Source organism: Mobula birostris, chromosome 10 (genome assembly GCF_030028105.1).
Source record: "Mobula birostris isolate sMobBir1 chromosome 10, sMobBir1.hap1, whole genome shotgun sequence".
NCBI classification, from domain to species: Eukaryota; Metazoa; Chordata; class Chondrichthyes; order Myliobatiformes; family Myliobatidae; genus Mobula; species Mobula birostris.
Genome location: NC_092379.1, coordinates 117,604,699 through 117,626,884, shown reverse-complemented (window position 1 = coordinate 117,626,884; position 22,186 = coordinate 117,604,699). Strand labels below are relative to the sequence as shown.

The 22,186-nt window shown below is 39.9% G+C and overlaps 1 protein-coding gene across 1 annotated transcript in view; it reads right to left on the bottom strand.

Annotated features, from left to right (window-relative positions):
- Positions 1 to 22,186, bottom strand: part of kdrl (kinase insert domain receptor like) — a 222,878-nt gene that overhangs the window by 14,668 nt on the left and 186,024 nt on the right. The window contains exons 25-29 of the mRNA XM_072270842.1: positions 18,472 to 18,571; positions 15,781 to 15,886; positions 7,226 to 7,353; positions 6,951 to 7,041; positions 2,015 to 2,115 (exon numbers count right to left, since the gene is read on the bottom strand). Of these exons, the coding sequence (XP_072126943.1) occupies positions 2,015 to 2,115; positions 6,951 to 7,041; positions 7,226 to 7,353; positions 15,781 to 15,886; positions 18,472 to 18,571 (526 nt within the window). The remainder of the gene's footprint in view (positions 1 to 2,014; positions 2,116 to 6,950; positions 7,042 to 7,225; positions 7,354 to 15,780; positions 15,887 to 18,471; positions 18,572 to 22,186) is intronic.

The window sequence follows — 22,186 nt, the reverse complement described above, 5'->3', positions numbered from 1 at the left end:
AGTCAGTTATCAAAGATGTGATAACAGCACACTTGGAAAGCAGTGAAATCATCGGACAAAGTCAGCATGGATTTGTGAAGGGAAAATCATGTCTGACGAATCTCATTGAATTTTTTAGGATGTAACTAGTAGAGTGGATAGGGGAGAACCAGTGGATGTGGTATATTTGGATTTTCAAAAGGCTTTTGACAAGGTCCCACACAGGAGATTAGTGTGCAAACTTAAAGCACATGGTATTGGGGGTAAGGTATTGATGTGGATGGAGAATTGGTTAGCAGACAGGAAGCAAAGAGTGGGAATAAACGGGACCTTTTCAGAATGGCAGGCGGTGACTAGTGGGGTACCGCAAGGCTCAGTGCTGGGACCCCAGTTGTTTACAATATATATTAATGACTTGGATGAGGGAATTAAATGCAGCATCTCCAAGTTTGCGGATGACACGAAGCTGGGTGGCAGTGTTAGCTGTGAGGAGGATGCTAAGAGGATGCAGGGTGACTTGGATAGGTTGGGTGAGTGGGCAAATTCATGGCAGGTGCAATTTAATGTGGATAAATGTGAAGTTATCCACTTTGGTGGCAAAAATAGGAAAACAGATTATTACCTGAATGGTGGCCGATTAGGAAAAGGGGAGGTGCAACGTGACCTGGGTGTCATTATACACCAGTCATTGAAAGTGGGCATGCAGGTAGCAGGCGGTGAAAAAGGCGAATGGTATGCTGGCATTTATAGCGAGAGGATTTGAGTACAGGAGCAGGGAGGTACTACTGCAGTTGTACAAGGCCTTGGTGAGACCACACCTGGAGTATTGTGTGCAGTTTTGGTCCCCTAATCTGAGGAAAGACATCCTTGCCATAGAGGGAGTACAAAGAAGGTTCATCAGATTGATTCCTGGCATGGTAGGACTTTCATATGAAGAAAGACTGGATGAACTGGGCTTGTACTCGTTGGAATTTAGAAGATTGAGGGAGGATCTGATTGAAACGTATAAAATCCTAAAGGGATTGGACAGGCAAGATGCAGGAAGGTTGTTCCCGATGTTGGGGAAGTCCAGAACAAGGGGTCACGGTTTCAGGATAAAGGGGAAGCCTTTTAGGACCGAGATTAGGAAAAACTTCTTCACTCAGAGAGTGGTGAATCTGTGGAATTCTCTGCCACAGGAAGCAGTTGAGGCCAGTACATTGGCTATATTTAAGAGGGAGTTAGATATGGCCCTTGTGGCTACGGGGATCAGGGGGTATGGAGGGAAGGCTGGGGCGGGGTTCTGAGTTGGATGATCAGCCATGATCATAATAAATGGCGGTGCAGGCTCGAAGGGCCGAATGGCCTACTCCTGCACCTATTTTCTATGTTTCTATATTTCTATTCATTTACAACACTATTAAGTATTTTTGAGGCCACGCCATTTCTCAGAATTTTGTTCCTCAAACCCAGAACATAAGTCCGGACTTGGCTGAGGTAAGTTCATCCCATTATGAAAGAATGCGCTTTCCTCTTTGCCCATGTTCTATTTTCAATATCAGTTATTCACCTTGCCTTGTGGTTATCAAATGAAACACTTTCTTTGAACCAGTAATCATGAAAGCTGTTGTCTCCTGCTACCAAGCTGGGCACCTGATTCCACACTGTTCTTATTTCACACTGTTCAGAGCTGTTTGAGAACATCTGTTGATATATTGCAATACATTTGTGGCTTATAATCTAGAATTTCAGTACCAATTCTCTCTTTAAAGGTCTGAAATGTATTACAGTGGCTGGCCTAAAGCATCCCCTTTTCAGATATCCCCTCACCTTCATTTTTAAACTTCAATTGAGGGAGAGAATTCTAAACCGATTACACATAACTTTCTGGTTTTCTGAAGGAATGTCCAAAATGGAAGTTATAATTGATAAATGAGCAATCACAACACCTTTTCCAAAGCAACAGCTTTCGCAGTCTGTACAGTAGAAGCTCTGAAGCTGCCAACTTTTCCAGAAAATTCTTTGTAATTAAGTCCAAAACACCGGACATACTCACGCTAACGTAATTAGTCCAAAAGAGCAGGGTCTCGTTTCTATGTGCTTCAGACGCTTCAGTTCATCAGAAGCCAGCACCATTCCACTATCAGATTCTCCTTCCTGTGGACCATGACACATCCAATGAGAAACCAATATGAACACAATGCTTAGAAATGCTCACCTTTCTTATTCTGCACCCCATTCTTCCCATTGATTCATTGTAAAGTTACTTATTGAACTTATTCTGCTGAAAAATCATTTTTCAATCAACAATACTGCAAAAGGACGAGAAGAATGAATATGGAAACATATAAATGAATTATAACTAAGTTATTAAATCACCTGATCTGTAAAAGTATCATGGAAAACACAAAATACTTTAATCAGACTTTTCTCTCTTTTATCATGTTGTATATATTAATCTGTTAAAATTAATTAATGAATTTTGAGCATATAAAGAGGGTTTAACAATAAGCACATTTTAATGATAATATGTTTAACTGGAACAACAAATTTGCGGCTGACACCAAATTAGGGGTGTAGTGAACAGTGAGGAACGCTATCATGGCTTGCAGAGGGATGTGGATCAGCTGGAAAATGGGCTGAAAAATGTCAGATGGAACTTAATGCAGACAAGTGTGAGGTGTTGCACTTCAGTAGGACCAACCAGGGTAGGTCTAACACAGTGAGTGGTAGGGCGGTGAAGAACGTGGTAGAACGAAAGGATCTAAGAATACAGGTCCATAATTTGTTGAAAGTGGTGTTACAGGTAGATGGGTTGTAAAGAAAGCTTTTGGCATATTGGCCTTCATAAATCAAAGCACAGAGTACAGGACATGGAATGTTATGTTGAAGTTGTATAAGACATTGGTGGGGCATAATTTAGAGTATTGTGTGCAGTTTTGGTCTCCTACCTACAGGAAAGGTGTAAATAAAGTTGAAAGAGTACAGAGAATATTTACAAGGATGTTGCCGGGTCTGGAGGACCTGAGTTACAAGGAAAGATTGAATAGATTAGGACTTTATTCTTTAGAACATTGAAGATTGAGGGGGGATATGATAGAGGTATACAAAATTATGTGGGGTATTGATAGTGTCAATGCAAGCAGACTTTTTCTACTAAGCTTGGATGGGACTACACCAGAAGTCATGGGTTAAAGATGAAAGGTGAAAAGTTGAAGGGGAACATGAGGGGAAATTTCTTAACTCAGAGGGTCATGAGAGTGTGGAAGGAGCTGACAGGACACATGGTGCATGCGAGCTCGATTTCGCTGTTTAAGTGGATTTTGGATAGGTATATGGATGGTAGGGGTATGGAGGGCTATGGTCCCAGTGCAGATTGATGGGTGTAGGCAGTTTAAATGGTTTTGACATGGACTAGGTGGGCCAAAAGGCCTGTTTCTCTGCTGTACTTTTCTCTGACTCTTTGACTCTATTAGTCATTTCTAGATCTTAAATCTACTGTTCTTGCCACAAATAAACTACATTTTTACTCAGGATTCTGTGCAATATTATTAAGGATTGAATCAACTTGTGGCTTTATTTTGAGAGTATGAATTTTGCTACAGACAGCACTCAAACAAGTCACAAGCTCTGCACTTTAACAGTGCCCACCATCTCATTTACATTACCCCAGATGGGCGAGCATGAAATGATAGTTCGTGTTGGGCCCTGATCATATTACACCAAGTACAAAATAACAAGAATGCTGAATTTATCCATGAAAGAAACACCACCTTCACAGTTCATTGAACAGAATGTATATCAACCAAATGATGTTCATACTAACAAATGCATATTGCTTGGCTGACGGAGATGAAGTCAAGATCATTTCTTACTTTTTATCCTTTGCTACTCAATGTGGAAAGGATTTCTATTTGTGTTACAGTGAATTTGTCCTGCAAGTTGTATCTGCATTCCAAATGGCATATCCAAATTCATTTTGATTAATTGAACAGAAGGCGTAATCATTGTACATAATAGATTAGTATCTGCTCGTTTACTGGTGTGAAGTTCATTTAGATGCCATTTGCTTTGTGAGAATTGATGTTGATGGCTTCCTGAAAAATGCTAATGTTCTTATATTCTAATGTTTATTTTACCTGGGAGGTTTAACAGCAGCGAAAACGAAATATTTTGTGCAGAGATGTAGTTGCATCTACATTTATAATTGATATTAATTACTGAGTAATTGGGATTAATTGGGATGATCACAATTTTCTCTAATCTTGCTCAAAGATTATGCACTAACAGGAAGCTCAGGCAATATAGTAATGATACCCTTGACTATTCCCTGCATTGTAGGAACTTTAACTAATTAAAAATGTAATGCATTTGTAATGCATAGTCAATTTATAGAGGAAGAATATTAAATAAATGCAGCAGCAGCTTTAGTTCTGAACTGAAGTTCTACTAGAATTTTGAGGCACTTCCCCACGCTGACACTGTTTTAAATACTATTTTGAGGTGTCTACTTTCCGATTGTCCAGAATGTGTTTTATTTTCACTTTTGGACTCAGCCTGGAGATAATGGATGTGATTAAGGACTGGAAAATCTTTAGAAAACATGTCTGTGACCACCTAGTGTGCGTGGCAATCATACCTGTTGTTTTCCAGCACCCTTACCTCAGAGAACGAAAAAAATGCTCACTAAGAGGCTCATTGCATATTGGAAAAACAAGTACGTTTGTGGTGAAATTCTTTACTCGGTGTCCATGTTGTCTTTAAAAAAAGAGTGAATTATATTTGGGCAATAAGAACGTGAAAAGAATAGAGTCATGGAGTCATACAGCCCTTTGGTCTAATACAACCACATTGACTGAGAAATATATCTACACTAAAATGTTTGTTTATTCTTGTTGAATCCATGTTGAAAAGTAGCTTTTCATAACTGGCAAGTGAACTATTTGTCCCCAATGGACATCAGTCAAAAAAAAATTCCATGGGACCACAATAATCTGTCTTTCATTTAATCTGACAACCATGGGTTTTGCTGTAACCCACAGGAATGCACTTTGAAGGCTTAAATTGAGATTCCTTAAGGTTTCTCCCATACAAACAAAGACCAGAAAAAATCCATAGTGATCGCAATATCATTGGACTAATCTAAACATTTCCTTTTAAATTTCTTTTAGAATTTACACTATCTCACATATTGAATTTTGCTTATGTGACTTTATGGGAGAAAAAATGTGTATATATTGTGACGTAGGTGTTCAATTAACTTAAATAAAATTAGTTAGCTCTCGCTTACAGTTGTTAACCTACTTTAAATTAAGCTAATAGACTTAACCATTAAAATAGAGGCAAGTCATTTCACTGGAATACGTTAATCATTAATTTCTCACTGATGAGTCTCCCACTAAAGTCATATCCATTGTTGATTATAAATACAAGAGATTCACCAGATCCTGGAAATCCAGAACAATACACAAAATGCAGGAAGAACTCAGTAGGTCAGGCAGCATCGATGGAAACGAATAATCAGTTAACGTTTTGGGTCAGAACTCTTCATCAGGACTGGAAAAGAAGAAGCAGAAGAAGAAGGAGGGGGGGGAAGGAAAGGAGTGCAAGCTGGAAGATAATAGGTGAAACTAGGTGGGTGAGGTGATAGGTGAAGAAGATAAAGGGCTGGAGATGAGTGGACCATGGGAGAAAAGAAAGAAGGAGGGGCACAAGGGGAGATGATGGGCAGGTGATGAGAAGAGGATAGGTGAGAGGGAGGTCAGGGTGGGGAATCGAAGAAGAGGGAAGGGGGAGAGGAGTTAAATGACTGGAAATTAGAGAAGTTGGGCTCGGACTAAAGCACCGATTACTTATTCACTTCCCTAGATGTTGCCTGATCTGCTGAGTTCCTCCAGCATTCTGTGTGTGTCCATTGTTGATTATATTGCACGCTGTACAGATTGGGTTGTTGATGGGGAAGAGGTCATGGTCAATTTCTGGAAGATTTTGACAGAGTTCTATGCTTGCTCGTGCTTTGTATTCCAAAACTTGCATAATTTTACACGAGGTGGTGTAATACATTTCTAATGTTATTTGGGTTCATTAGTAACTTTGAAAAGGAGCAAAACTATATTTGAAAAAGGGAGAGATTGTGAGTTATAAGAAAATTATTTTCATCTAAACTGGAGTTAAAGAAATAATGAGGGCTGAATAATACCTGATGAAGATCTTTTGTGAGTGAGACAAAATTATCCCTGATTACACAAAGAAAATTTTCCCTCATTAAAAATTTAATTCATCTTAAATCTGGTGTGTAGTCATAAACATTTGTTCAGTTCTAAATCACAATTTGAATACTTGTCAGTTCTGCTCACTGCATTATAGCAAAAGGTATGATTGCACTGGAGAGGTTACAAAGGAAAAATACAAGGACTGATAGGATTGGAAAATGTTAGCCAGAAAAAAAATCTGTGAATAAATTAGAAACAACATCTTGCACAGATGTTGGTAATTTGAAATAAATGCAAAGTACCGGAATCACTTAGCAGGTCAAACAGTATCTGTGGAAAGAGCATGAGTTAATATTGGTTTAGGAAGTTTTGTTTTGTTTGGAACATAGGAGGCTGGGTGATCTGGGCCAAGTTAAGGCATATAAATATTATGTGGGGCCTAAAGGGAGTTAAGTGGAAGGACCTATATACCTTAGTGGAAGAGTCAAAAATGAGGATGCAAATATTCAATTTAATAGGCAGAAGGATGGGAGGACAGAGAAGGTCGAAAATGTTTTTTGACCAGAAAGTGGTTTAGGTTTCAAACTTATTTACTGTTGGAAGCAGAAATCCCTGTTACATTTCCAAAGTTTTTGGATCTGTATTTAAAGAGATGTGACCTGCAGAGCCATGGACTAAGCGTAGAACAGGAGATTAGGATCTACAGAGCTTTGATGAGCTAAATAATTTCCCGTCATACATCTTCGATGATTCTATGACAGATCCATATTCAACACATACCTTGAGTATTATAGTAGTCTTGTTATCTACAGGAACATCATCGAATGTTTTCACACTCAGTGGCCTCTTCTTTGGATTATTGCAGCTGAGCCTGAGGAAGAGAAGCAGAAGATATCAATTCAGTTGATTCGGGTTCAGCTGTTTAGAACAGGATATGGCACAACAGCAAAAGAACACTGATTTTTTTTCCAGAATTCTTCATACATGAAAAGAACTTTGTGATCATTTCTACAATTTAATGCACATTTCTTGATTAATGACAAAGGATGCATTACCCAATGTTTCCTGTGCTACTGCAATTAACTTTTGGGTTTGCTATATCTTCTGTGAGGCTGGGGTCTGTAGTGGAGAGGCTTGAATCTGTTTGCATCGTAATATTCAAAGGGATGTAATCCTTCCCATCCTGCAATGAGGAAAAGAACAAGAGCATGTCAGTGATGAAGAATGTACTTCAAAACAGGACATTGATCAGCGTAAGCTGCAGTGCTTCATTAATCTTTATTGTTGATTTTTTAAAATGTGGTTATTTAAATATACGTCAACCAGCTGCACATTATTTAACTCCATGTATTGTTTGATTGCATTGGGAGTATGTTGATATTTCCTTTTGCGCAGGGCAATCAAAAAGCCAGGGGTGCAGTTGTAGAGAACATAAAAAAATAAGAGCACAAGCCTTACCCACTCACATGACCTTCCACCATCTGCTCATTACCCTGATCTGGTGGGGCAGGGGTTAACCAGGTGCTACACCTTGCTCAAAGGTGACCTGCAGTCTAGCAGAGGTTAGGAGCGCCTTATACCTCCTAGGGTAGAGACATGCCTTCAGCTTGCCACCCACAATGGCAGTATACTTTTTCTTAAAGAAGGGGACCCCTCAAGCCTTATGGCTTATGGGGGGGGCGGGCGCGCAGGGGAAAAAGATATTCCAGTGATTCCAGTCAAAGTGAAGGATAATCCAAAGAGCTTTTACAGGTATATTAAGAGCAAAAAGATTGTAAGGGATAAAATTGGTCCTCTTGAAGATCAGAGTGGTCGGCTATGTGCGGAACCAAAGGAAATGGGGGAGATCTTAAATAGGTTTTTTGCGTCTGTATTTACTAAGGAAACTGGCATGAAGTCTATGGAATTGAGGGAATCAAGCAGTGAGATCATGGAAACTGTACAGATTGAAAAGGAGGAAGTGCTTGCTGTCTTGAGGAAAATTAAAGTGGATAAATCCCCAGGACCTGACAGAGTGTTCCCTCGGATCATGAAGGAGACTAGTGTTGAAATTGCGGGGGCCCTGGCAGAAATATTTAAAATGTCGCTGTCTATGGGCGAGGTGCCGGAGGATTGGAGAGTGGCTCATGTTGTTCTGTTGTTTAAAAAAGGATCGAAAAGTAATCCGGGAAATTATAGGCTGGTGAGTTTAACGTCGGTAGTAGGTAAGTTATTGGAGGGAGTACTAAGAGACAGAATCTACAAGCATTTGGATAGACAGGGACTTATTAGGGAGAGTCAACATGGCTTTGTGTGTGGTAGGTCATGTTTGACCAATCTATTGGAGTTTTTCGAGGAGGTTACCAGGAAAGTGGATGAAGGGAAGGCAGTGGATATTGTCTACATGGATTTCAGTAAGGCCTTTGACAAGGTCCCGCATGGGAGGTTAGTTAGGAAAATTCAATCACTAGGTATACATGGAGAGGTGGTAAATTGGATTAGACATTGGCACAATGGAAGAAGCCAAAGAGTGGTGGTAGAGAATTGCTTTTCTGAGTGGAGGCCTGTGACTAGTGGTGTGCCACAGGGATCAGTGCTGGGTCCATTGTTATTTGTCATCTATATCAATGATCTGGATGATAATGTGGTAATTGGATCAGCAAGTTTGCTGATGATACAAAGATTGGAGGTGTAGTAGACAGTGAGGAAGGTTTTCAGAGTCTGCAGAGGGACTTGGACCTGCTGGAAAAATGGGCTGAAAAATGGCAGATGGAGTTTAATACAGACAAGTGTGAGGTATTGCACGTTGGAAGGACAAACCAACGTAGAACATACAGGGTTAATGGTAAGGCACTGAGGAGTGCAGTAGAACAGAGGGATCTGGGAATACAGATACAAAATTCCCTAAAAGGGGCATCACAAGTAGAAAGGATCGTAAAGAGAGCTTTTGGTACATTGGCCTTTATTAATCAAAGTATTGAGTATAAGAGCTGGAATGTTATGATGAGGTTGTATAAGGCATTGGTGAGGCCGAATCTGGAGTATTGTGTTCAGTATTGGTCACCAAATTACAGGAAGGATATTAATAAGGTTGAAAGAGTGCAGCGAAGGTTTACAAGGATGTTGCCAGGACTTGAGAAACTCAGTTACTAAGGTTGAATAGGTTAGGACTTTATTCCCTGGAGCGTAGAAGAATGAGGGGAGATTTGATAGAGGTATATAAAATTATGATGGGTATAGATAGAGTGAATGCAAGCAGGCTTTTTCCACTGAGGCAAGGGGAGAAAAAAACCAGAGGACATGGGTTAAGGGTGAGGGGGGAAAAGTTTAAAGGGAACATTGCAGGGGGGCTTCTTCACACAGAGAGTGGTGGGAGTATGGAATGAGCTGCCAGATGAGGTGGTAAATGCAGGTTCTTTTTTAACATTTAAGAATAAATTGGACAGATACATGGATGGGAGGTGTATGATCCGTGTGCAGGTCAGTGGGACTAGGCAGAAAATTGTTCAGCACAGCCAAGAAGGGCCAAAAGGCCTGTTTCTGTGCTGTAGTTTCTATGGTATGGTTTCTATGATTCATTGCCCTCTGAGAAGAAACACTTCAATGCATTTTACTTTTGATTGTGAGAACATTGGATGTTCCCACAAACAATGGACTCACTTTCAAGGACTCTTCATCTTTATGTTCTCGATATTTATTGCTTATTTATTTATTATTATTATTTCTTTCCCTTTATATTTGCACAGTTTGTTGTCTTTTGCGCTCTGGTTGAACACCCAGGTTGGGCAGTCTTTCATTGGTTCTGTTATGCTTATTATTCTATAGACTTATTGAGTATGCCCACAAGAAAATAAATCTCAGGGTTCTATATGGCGAAGTCTATATACTTTGATAATAAATTTACTTTGAACTTTGAAATAACTGGCCCCTTAATCTGTTTGTGTTTTACCACTAGTAAAAGCATCTTAAAATTTACCCTGTCAAACTCTCTTTAGATCTTCTAAACTCAAGGAAATGCAGACCTCTCTATCAAATCTATTAAAAAGACAATCCTCTCTCATTCCAGGAATGGGCTTGTTGAATATCCTTGGACTGCCGCCAATCCTACTCTGTACTTTGTTAGATTAGGGATCTAAAACTATGCAGGTGTGAGCTCACCAGCACCCTAGAACTGGTGAGGTCACACCTGCATAGTTTACCTAGAGTAAGATGTCCCTGTTTGTAAAATGTAAGCTCCAATCCCTTCACAATAAAAGCCAATGTGTTCTTTGCTTTCTGACCTACCTCCAAAGTTTTTGTGATTCATGAATTAGAATACTACATTTCTCTGAATTCTTACACATCCGTCTATTTAGGTTACAATCTGTTTTTTAAAAATTTTTTCTTACTGAAGCGGACTTAAGCAACCTGCCAAAGTGGGCATTAGACTAATAAATCCATAGAGCAGCGGTCCCCAACCATCGGGCCGCGGACCGGTACCGGGCAGCAAAGTATGTGCTACCAGGCCGCGAGGAAACGATATGATTTGGCAATATGAGTCAGTTGCACCTTTCCTCATTCCCTGCCACGCCCACTGTTGAGCTTGAACGCACGTGAGGTCATTACCCGTGCGTCATCCATGTCAGCACGGGGAGATGATCAACTCCTCGAGCTTGCAAATGACGGTGGGCTGAAAAGTATGTTTGACATAACATCTCTGCCGGCATTCTGGATCAAAGTCAAGGCTAAATATCCTGAGATAGCCACGGAAGCACTGAAAACATTGCTTCCATTTCCAACATATCTCTGCAATGAATGCAATGAAAACTAAATTGCGGAATACACTGGACATAAGGAACCCCCTTCGAGTATCGCTGTCTCCCATCACCCCTCGATAGGACCGTCTTGTTGCAGGGAAACAAGCCCAGGGCTCCCACTGATTCAGCGATATTGGTGTGTTGCAATGATTTTATATGTTCATACGGGGAATATATGTGCTGTGTGTTTAATATCCAAACGTTACTTAAAATGTTATGATGCTATTGACCTATAAGTGACTTATAATTGACATCACTATATTCATGCGAAGAAAATATGCGCTGTGCGTTTAATATTAAATTCGTTAGATAAACCCTTTTAGAAACGAAATTGAGTGTATTAGCCACTTATCACCTATATTCTGGTCGTGATTAACACTCCCCCTGAACAGAATCGCCAAAAACGATTTGTAGAAAAAAAATCGGTATGTACATGCATGCGCACACAGTTGCCCGCACAAGGCTTCATGGTCATGGTAGTCTTTCTCGGGGTAAACTCAACGTATTTGACAGCTACTCTTGTCCGTTGGCAACCCTACCCCCCCCCCACCCCCCGGGTCGGCCGGTCAGCAAGAATATTGTCAATATTAAACCAGTCCGCTTTGCAAAAAAGCTTGGGGACTCCTGCTATAGAGTACTACCTTCTGCCTTCCTCGGTTTTTGAAGAAAGGGGTCATACTGACTGCTTTCCAGCCTTGGCACCTCTTGGAAATTAGTGAATTAAAAAAAATTCAAACCAATGGATCCATCATCTCTGAAGTCCTTGCCTATAAGCGCCAATGGGTGAAGACCATCAAGTCTGAATTATTTTTCTTCATTTTACTCTGTTAGTTTCTCTAATATTTTATCCAATGCAGTTGAGATTTTCACAAGTTAAATTTTATAAAACACTGTTATTTGAAATTAACCAATTGCTACCTTGGGGATCATTTGTGATGTCCTCCAGAGTGAAGACTGATACAAACGTTGATTTAACATATCTGCCGTTTCTTATCAACCTCATTTTCTGGAGGCCCCACACTTACCTCAGCTGTCTTCTTCCTATCATGGGAATTCATAATTTTTGTTTTGATATTACCTGCAACTTTTCTCTTACCATCAATTTTCTTACCCCTTATGAGATATGTAATCTTTCATTGCTGGATCCTAAAAACTTACCTACTCCTCTGGCCCATAACTGTCCTTGTTACATTATATTTCCTATTTTTAACATTTTACAATATGGGGAGAAATGGACAGTTGATGTTTTAGGACCATACTGTTGACTATCCATTTCCCTCTATAGACGCTGCTGGGCCCACTGAGTTCCTCCATCGTTTTGTGTGCTGCCTGAAGGCACACACTCAGCGATTCAGGAACAGCTTCTTCCCCTCTGCCATCGATTTCTAAATGAACTTTGAACCCATGAACACTTTCTCACTACTTTTTTTTATTGCTTTTTTTTGGACTTTAACTTTATTATGTGTGTGTGTGTGTGTGTGTGTGTGTGTGTGTATGTACTGGAATTCCATTTTTCTCTATATTTATTTATCATGTATTTCATTGTATTACTGCTATAAAGTTAAGAATTTCACGACTTATGCTGGTGATATTAAACCTGATTCTGATTCCAGTTCTGATTCTTCATCTTTCAAGCTGGCCCTGCCATTCAGTATGACTGTGCCTGATCTGCCCAGGCTTCAACTCTTCTGCTCTTCCATTGCCACCTAATCAACACTCAATTCTCTGATCTTTCAAAAAATCATCTATTTCTTCCTTAAGTACTTCCAGTGATTTTAACCTCCACAACTGTCTGGGGTAGAGAATTGCAGAGCTTCGATGTTCTCTGTGAAAAGAAATTCTTAAGCTCTTCTGGGTTAAACACTGACCCCTGAAACTGTAACTATGTCCCCTCATTCAAAATTCTTCCAGTTGTGGAAAGATCTTGAAATCAGATTCAGAATTAGGTTTATTAACACTGGCATATGTCATGATGTTTGTTGCTTAGTGGGAGCAGTACAGTGCAGTACATAAAAAGCACTATAAGAAATATATGCTATTAAAAAGGTAGTGCAATGAGAGCAAAAAATAATGAGGTAGTGTTCATGGGTTGGTTCATTGTCCAGAAATCTGTTGGTGGAGGGGAAGAAGCTGTTCCATAAGTGCTGTGTGTGTGCCTTCAGGCTCCTGTACCTCCTTCTCTGATGGTAGTAATGAAAAGAGAGCATGTCTTGGGTGATGGAGGGTCCTTAATGATGGATACTGACCTTCTGAGGCATCACCTTTTGAAGATACTCCCCCCAGGCTAGTGCTAGCTGGCTAAGTTTACAACTTTCTGAGCTTTTTCCAATCCTGTGCAATGGCATCCCCCTGCTCATACCAAACAATGATGTAACCAGTTATAATGCTGTCAATGATACATCTGCCAGATCTGCCTAATAGCTACCTGTTAAGCCTTTTTAAGATCTTGTATGTTTCAATAAGGCCACCCCTAGCTCTTCAAAATTCTAAAGAATGCAGAAGTAACTCTTTTTTAACCATTCACGATAGGATAACCTTCCATCCTGGGAATTAGTCTGGTCTCTTTGGGACTGTTTCCAATGCCAGTATCATCATCATTATGTACCATATTGTATGATGTAAGTGATCATGGTCACATGACCATGATTGTTCTTGGCAAATTTTTCTGCTGAAGTGGTTTGTCATTGCCTTCTGCAGGGTAGTACCTCTACAAGACGAGTGACCCTAGCCATTATTAATGTTCTACACAGATTGTCCACCTAGCATTAGTGATCATGTAAATAGGACTTATGATATACCACCTGTTTTTGTAAATGTGGAATTCTCTGCCACAGGAAACAGTTGAGGCCAGTTCATCGGCTATATTTAAGAGGGAGTTAGATATGGCCCTTGTGACTAAAGGGATCAGGGGTTATGGAGAGAAGGCAGGTACAGGGTTCTGAGTTGATGATCAGCCATGATCATACTGAATGGTGGTGCAGGCTCGAAGGGCCGAATGGCCTACTCCTGCACCTATTTTCTATGTTTCTATGTTCCCATGGCTTTCTGTGACCCTGACTGGGGAGGCTAAACAGGTCTACCAAGAGGGACCTGCAGGCTAGTGGAAGGAAGGAGTGCCTTACACCTCCTTTAGTAGAGAGACATCTCCACCTCGCTACCCATAATGCCAGTATACTTTTTCTTAAACAAGGCGACCAAAACTGTTCAAGAGTTCAAGAGAACCTTTGCAAATACTCTGTACAATTGTAACAATACATCTATTTTTTAAATTAATTCCCCCCAGCAATAAAATTGAATATGCTATTGCCACCTACTCTCACATTGTGTTTCGTACACAAGAATACCTAGCACTGACTTTACCCACTGGAAAGTCATGCTGACAGCTGCCATCAACTTAATTACTTATCATGTGAAAGGAACAACACTTCAACTACAATCAAGGAGTGTGTTACAAAAATGTTTGATGTCACTGTTTCCAGGAAAGATTCCAGAGTGAAACCTGATCCAAGCATTTTTAGTGGAGGTGGTGTGTTTTTTTTCACAAAAGTGAACATAAATGCGCTAGTATTATAAAACAACATTTGAAGGAGATACACACAAACTGCTGGAGGAACTCAGCAGGCCAGGTAGCGTCTATAGGAATGAGTAAACAGTTGATGTTTCAGGCTGAGTCCTGATGAACAGTATCAGCCCAAAACTTCAACTGTTCACCTTTTCCATAGATGCTGCCTGGCCTGCTGATTTCCTCCAGCATCTTGTGTGTGTTGCCAGTCTGTGCAAGGTTTGAGCTGGTGATTCTTGTGTCAGTTTGAATTACCTCCTACTAAATGACATCTTTTGGAGTGTTTTTGCATGAATTAAATGGTAACATTGTGTGAAATGTGTTTCTGTAATTCTAAACTTTTGCTTAATGAACAGTATTTGGTTACTTATATTTGCTGTCATCCTTAACTCCTTCTGCAGCTTGAGACTCTAGCATGTATTTATTCTTCTCCCTGTGACTAATATTGAAGGCACAATCCAATCGCTTTTCTGTTGCTGTTAACACTCTTGTACAACACTGAGCTCTGCACTCAGTCTTCTCCAGGTCCTGAGCTGTTTTTGTTCTCCGTTGCCCATTCTCCAGTTTCCTATTTGTTTTCATCCTCCAGGCTTCTCCCATATCTCACCCAGCTCGATAAGCCAAAAACATTCTATACAAGTGGATTTATTGATTTTAGCACTCATGGGTAAACCACCTTTGCAATTCACTGCAGAGAGTTATGGACACAGCTCAGCACATCTTGGAAACCATTCTCTACTCCTGCACTTTTCACTGCCTTGGTAAAGCAGACAATATAATCAGAGTCCTCACTTACCCTAGACTTTCTCTCTTTTCCTCTATTTGTTGGATGGAATGTACAGAAGCCTGCAAGCATGTACCAGCAGACTTAAGATTATCCCCTTTCCCACTGGCATATAGGACTATTGAATGGTCTCCTAGTATGGTAAGATGGACTGCTGACCTCACAATCTACTTTGTTAAGACCTTGCATCTTATGTCTTCATTCACTTTCTCCAAATCCACTTTATTCTGCATTCTGTTATTGTTTAATCTTGTACTGTTTCAATGCCCTGTGTGAATGGATCACAAGTTTTTCACTGTACCTCAGTATGTGATAATAACTGACCAATTTATCTAGTAATGCCACTTCCTGATGTTATATTGAGTGAACAGTTTGATATTGGATAACTATTAATGAAAACGCAATACTCCTTCTGACATTTCTGCTTTCGAGAATCTCCCCACATCCCTAACTTCATGATAATATCCAAACTGTTGAAGTTTTTCCAACCTGCTGGACATTGGCCTGCAGAAGATTTCCCAGTTGTTCCACCAGCTCACTGAAGGTGGGCCTTTCTCCAGGCTCTTCATGCCAGCAGTCTAACATTGTCTGATAGCTGGAACAGAAACATAGTGAGTGTATTAGTTCAAAATCGATAAACTGCAAATGCTGGAAATCTGAAATAAAAACAGAAAAAGCTGTAAACACCTTGCCAATCAGTCAGTACCTGTGAACCGGAATTAAGGTTGTGCAACAAATGCTTTGGTTTCAATTTCTGGAATCTAGGCATTGGTAGGAAAATCACATTTTATTAACCATCCTTATTTGACCTTGAACAGAGTGTTTTGCAAAGACTGTTTCAGAGGGACTTCAAAGGATAAACCACCTTGGTGGATTTGGTGTGTCCAGAGTCAGAGGCCAGGCCAGGATAGCAAATTTCCCTTCCAAAGCGACATTGATGAATGAAGATGATTTGTTAACAATCTATTGGTTATTGTCTGGAACACAGTACAAGCCCTCTTTCTCCCCCATTGAATCCCAGATTATTAATCTGAAGTTAAATTCTACAGTTGCCATGGTAGGATTATCAGTCCAGGCCTTTCGATTATTTATCAATATTTTAATCATTGGAATTCACTGAAAACAGTAGAAACCCAGAGAGAACTCCAAAGTCTTGCAGGAATTTGGGATAGTTCTCAAACAGAACTGAACCTAAATTCAATGGTAATTGCATTTAATTTGTACAAGCCAGTTTCAGTTCTGTAAAGTTTTTGAGGGCATGTTCTTGTGTTGAATTGTTTCTTTCTAGATATTTCTATTAGTGTTTAACTGGCCCAATACCTAAAAATATAATCATTTACCATTTCAATTCTACTCCCCATTCCCATTCCGACATGTCAGTCCATGGCCTCTTCCATTGCCACGATGAAGCCACACTCAGGTTGGAGGAGCAATACCTTATGTTCCATTTCGGTAGCCTCCAACCTGATGGCATGAACACGATTTCTCGAACTTCTGGTAATAGCCCCCCCTCCTCTACTTCATCATTCCCCATTCCTGTTTTCTTCTCACAACTTCCCTTTTTATCTGCCCCATCACCTCCTTCTGGTGTTCCTCCCCCTTCCCTTTGTTCCATGATCTTCTGTCCTCTCCTATCAGATTCACCTCTCCAACCCTTTATTTCTTTCACCAATCAACTTTTCAGCTCTTCACTTCAGCTCCTACCCTCTCCTGGTTTCACTTATCACCTGCCACATTGTACTTCTTCCTTCCCTCCCCATGCCTTCTTATTCTGACTTTTCCCCTTCCTTTCCAGTCCTGGTCTCGGCCTGAAATGTCAACTGTTTACCCTTTTCCAAAGGTGCTGCCTGCTCTGCCAATTTCCTCAAGCATTTTGTGTGTGTTGCTTTGGATTTCCAACATCTGCAGATTTTATCGTGTTCATAATCATTTACTATTTCACTTTTTTTTGTTGGTTGAGTGATTTGTTTTTTTTTGCGTGTGTGGGGTGGGTTTGATATTTTTCTTTGAACAAGTTCCTTGGTTTTCATTGCTTCGTGGCTCTCTGTGGGGAAGATGAATGTCAGGGTTGTATACTGGATACATACTTTGATAATGAATGTACTTTGAATCATGTCTAAATTAGCAATGGGACTGCATAATTGAGCCATCATGATGTATATAGGCAAACTAATTAATCTGCACGTACTGTACATCTATTGGGCCTGCATAACGGAATTTCTGGGGATGAACTGACCCCATGATCCACTGTCTACAAGGTCAATGCAAAGTCTAGTTCAGAGATCAGAGAAAACATCTTGCATATTGGAATTGGTAAGACAGAAATTTCACCCATTTCACAATTTTTTATTGACTCTGGGATAATTCCTCATGCATGTGGAGGTGCATGGAGAGCATATGTCCTGGAACCAGCAGAATGCAGAAGCACCATGATGGTCTGAGAAGTTGGGAATATATAGGATAAAGCCAAAACAAAGAAAATTAAAACATGAAATCAAAGAGCTAAATAGTCCCTTCAAGAATGGCAACCGACCCCTTTCCAAACAATTTCAGTCTCAAAATCACAAGGATCTCACCAGTAATCATTGGTTTCAGTGAGGTTTCCAAGAGCACTTTGGTCTATATTCTAGGGAGAGGGGAGAGGTAAGTTCAGAATGTCTCAGACTTCTCTTTGAACTGTTAGATTAGGAGTGGCTATAGTGCAATTTTAGTTTTTATCAATGAGGCACAAACTTAGTAGAGTTGGGATCTCTTACAATTTACTTGAATTATATTCTAGTAAAAGAAAATTTTAAAAAATGCAGATGTTGAAAATCTGAGATGAAACCAGAAAATGATGGAAATGCTCAGCAGTTCAGGCAGCACCTGTGGATAAAAAGATGGAGATACGATTTCAGGTTGAGACCGCATTCTTCAAATTACTGCATTTTTCCCATGAATGCTGCCTGACCTACTGAGTATTTTGAGCATTTTCTGAAATTATGTTATAGTTATGCACTCCTGGTTTCTAGGCCCAGAATTTATTTAAATATTTTCAGTACTGGAACACTTATATGGTTCTTCAAAAGCAAGACCAGATTTTTTTCCATTTATTTGTTATTATTTATGTTTGGAATAGTAGCCAAGGAGAACAGTTCACTTTATTTAAAAAAAAGCATTCGTTTAGTAGCGAAATCTTACACTTCTGGTGTGGAATATTCAGGAGGTTTCATCCTTGTCCCTTCTTTTAATCTGTGGCAGAATTCTTCATCTATCTGGACCCCTGGATATGGAGAGGCACCTGTAGCAGAGAGAACAATATAGTGACTTTCCCACCAATGTTCTCATGTTCATTAACTCTAAAAGTACTGGTTGTCCTCCGATACTTGTCTAAATTGAGACTCAATGCTGACCATTAGTAGTGTGCTTGAATGCCAGGATATAAAGTGAAACTCAGTATAACTTTTTGTTTTGCTTCTTTCAGTACCAATTATATCCATCCTTTCTATTATCCCTAAGCAAATCTATGGACATAATACAGGTCAGAGATTGAATTTAAAACTTCATCCTGATCTGTTAGAGTACACCATCGTTGTGCCGTAGAGCATGAAAATTGGCCTTTCAGCCGTTAGTCCAGGCTGACCAAGATTCCCATCTTACCTGATCACATTTGCCACCATATTGCCCATACCTAAACCTTTTTCTATCTATGTACCTTTCCTAATATCTTTCAAATGGTGTTAATGTATCTGTTTCAACCACTTCCTCTGTCAGTTTATTCCATATGCCTACCACTCTATAGGTGAGAGGGGGTAGATTTAGTAAGAACCCCTCAGATTCCTACTATATCTCTTCCCTCTCACCTTAAACCTATGCCCTCAAGTTCTTGGTACCCCAACACTGTGAAAAGACTATATGCATGAAAATCTATCAACTCCTATTGATTTTTCCATGGGATATTATTTTCAGAACTTCTTTGGCAACCTGTAAGAACAGGATCCTTAAACTATTCAATGAAAGTTGTATGGAACTGAAAGAGAAATGGCAGCAGAGTCTCTCTCATCATCACATTTCCACCAGGAATAAAATTGAGGAATTTCCAACAAAATATTCATTTTAATTCTAAAATTGAAATGACATTTTGAGAGTGCTTGGAGAGAATTGAGAAGATTCTGTGATGATTTTTCTTCTTAATCATCTATGACATTTAAGAAGACTTACAGGAAGTTGTTAGGCATAAGTAATTAATAAACCTTTGAAGCTGTGACTAACTGCCACGAGTTAATGATTGATTTTACATGGGTGGTTCTTTCCTCCTCCAACATAAAATAATGTACTCATGAAATTATCATTTAAATTATCCAGATAATAGACATTAACCTGCTCTTTAATTCCACATTGCTATTAGTTAAAAAAAGGCAGTGGAATGGTACTGTAGAAACAAGTATAACTTTTCATTGTTGCAGGATCAATGTTTTTAGCAACATTACATGTCAACTGAGAGAGAGGCAACTTTCTGCATTTCCAATCTGAATCACAAAATAAAACAAATACTTCCGAACTAGATAACACAGACATAAGAGATCGCTGCAGGTTCTGGAATCTGCTGGAGGAACTCAATGGGTTGAGTGGCGCCTGTAAGGCTGAATCAGAATGAAGAGTGGAGAGGAAGAGAGGCAGTATAGAGAGGAGTGGGACAGCGGCAAGACAGGGACCAGCAGGTCATCAGTGGTGAGGGATAATGGGCAGATCAAACCAAGTTGGGGAAGGAGACGGACAGAGGCAAGTGGATGATAGATAACGGGAGAGTAAAAAAGGGGCAGATGGAACCAAGTGAATATTGACAATGAGGCACACTGAACATGAGATAAATGTATCAAGGACAGGTACCTATGATGTTGAACTGTGAAAATTTACCTGTTGCAGAGGATTTATGGGCTATGAACTCCAGCCTCACTTTACCTAAGCAGATATGTCGGTGGTACAGCATTTAAACTATTATTCCATAGGCCTCTGGAATTAACTAAATTTAATTAAATATTTTGTAATTAATAAGCCAGTGAGTCATCAGTAATGTTAGCCGTAAAACTATGGGAATTTTTGTAAGCCAATCTAGAAAACTAGTTTTCATTAGGGAAGGAAATCAAGCAACATTTGTTGGCGTGGCCTATGTTTGATTCTGGAGACATCAGTATAGTTGACCCTGAAACAGTCTAGCAAGCCACTTGCTACAACAAATACTGGTCTTGACAAGAGAAAATTTGCAGATGCTGGAAATCCAAGCAACACATACAAAATGCTGGAGGAACTCAGCAGGTCAGGCAGCACCTATGGAAAAAGAATAAACAGTTGACGTTTTGGGCTGAGACCCTTCATCAGAACTGGGGAAAAAGGACAAGAAGTCAGAGTAAGAAGGTGGGGGAAGGGGCAGAAGAAACACAAAGTGATAGGTGAAACCAGGAAGGGGGGAGTGGTGAAGTAAAGAGCTGGGAAGTTGATTGGTGAAAGAGATAAAGGGCTGGAGAAGGGGGAATATGATAGAAGAAGACAGAAGGCGATGGAAGAAAGGGAAGGGTGAAGAGCACCAGAGAGAGGTGATGGGCAGGTAAGGAGATAAGGTGAGAGAGGGAAATCGGAATGGGGAATGGTGGGAGGGGGTGGCATTACTGGAAGTTCAAGAAATAAGTGTTCGTGCCATCAGGTTGGAGGCTACTCTGACGGAATATAAAGTGTTGCTCCTCCAAACTGAGTGTGGCCTCATTGCGGCAGTAGAGGAGGCCGTGGACTGACATGTTAGAATGGGAATCTCCCAGTGGCCACCCATTTTAATTCCACTTCTCATTCCCAAAATATTATATTATTTCCATTGAAATTGGACTAGTGGATTATGATCACTTGCATACTTCACACATTTAAATTAATTTCCTTCACCCTTTATTTTCAGAGGTTTTAATGCTTGTTAAACTAGTAAAGAAATAAATCAAATATAAAATATTAAGTATTACAGCATTACTATTTAAGGATCAACATTAGAACACATTTTGCTTTATTTTACATTTTAGAATTTTTCCACCAGCCTGTTTCTAAACCTGGACACAATCATAATTGTCTCGCTGTTCTTCCATGTACTGTTTCTACAACAACAAACACACTCCCACTTCACTTCCTGAGATTAAGTTTCCATCATTTGTAATTGCAACAGCCAAAGAGAGAAAAGGGAATGATTAATCGGTGATAAGAGGCCAACTGAATATATGATTAAAATAATACACAGGTTTCCTTTTTGAAACCTAAATCAACAAGATAAGGAAATTGGATTATTATGCTTTGAAAACTGATCTTATATTTATCTAGGATCTATTGTGCAAAGAGCCCATCCCCTGGCAGAGAGATGGACTGATCCGTAATAGCTTTCTCTCCATTTGTAAGGCATAGGTCAGTTATTTGACTATGTTCTCAGGTGGCCGGATCGTGCTGCTCCTGTATCTCTAGAGAAATGCAAGCATCACATCTGGATTTTACCTTATCCAGCATGCTAAACATTTACATCTTCCACCATAATAATTTCAGTGTGCACTATCTACTCATAAATGATTCTTTGAAAGTATTTCTAAAGCCACCATCTCTGCCAACCCGAAGATCAGGAGCAGGCACAAGCCAATATAGCCACTTTTCAGATTCCCTCCAAATTTCAACTCAAAAACATATTAGTGCTCTTCTAACGGCAAAACTTTGGCTTTACCATTATCACAAGGTCCATAGGTGTTCAAGAAGGCAATTCACACCAGTTCATCAAGGGCAGTTTGGGATGGACCTTAAGTTGCAGCCTGGAGAGTGGCACCCATATCCCCTGTCCCATGAGTGGCATCCGTATCCCATGAAAGAGTAACATGGATTTGAATGATAGGATTATGCT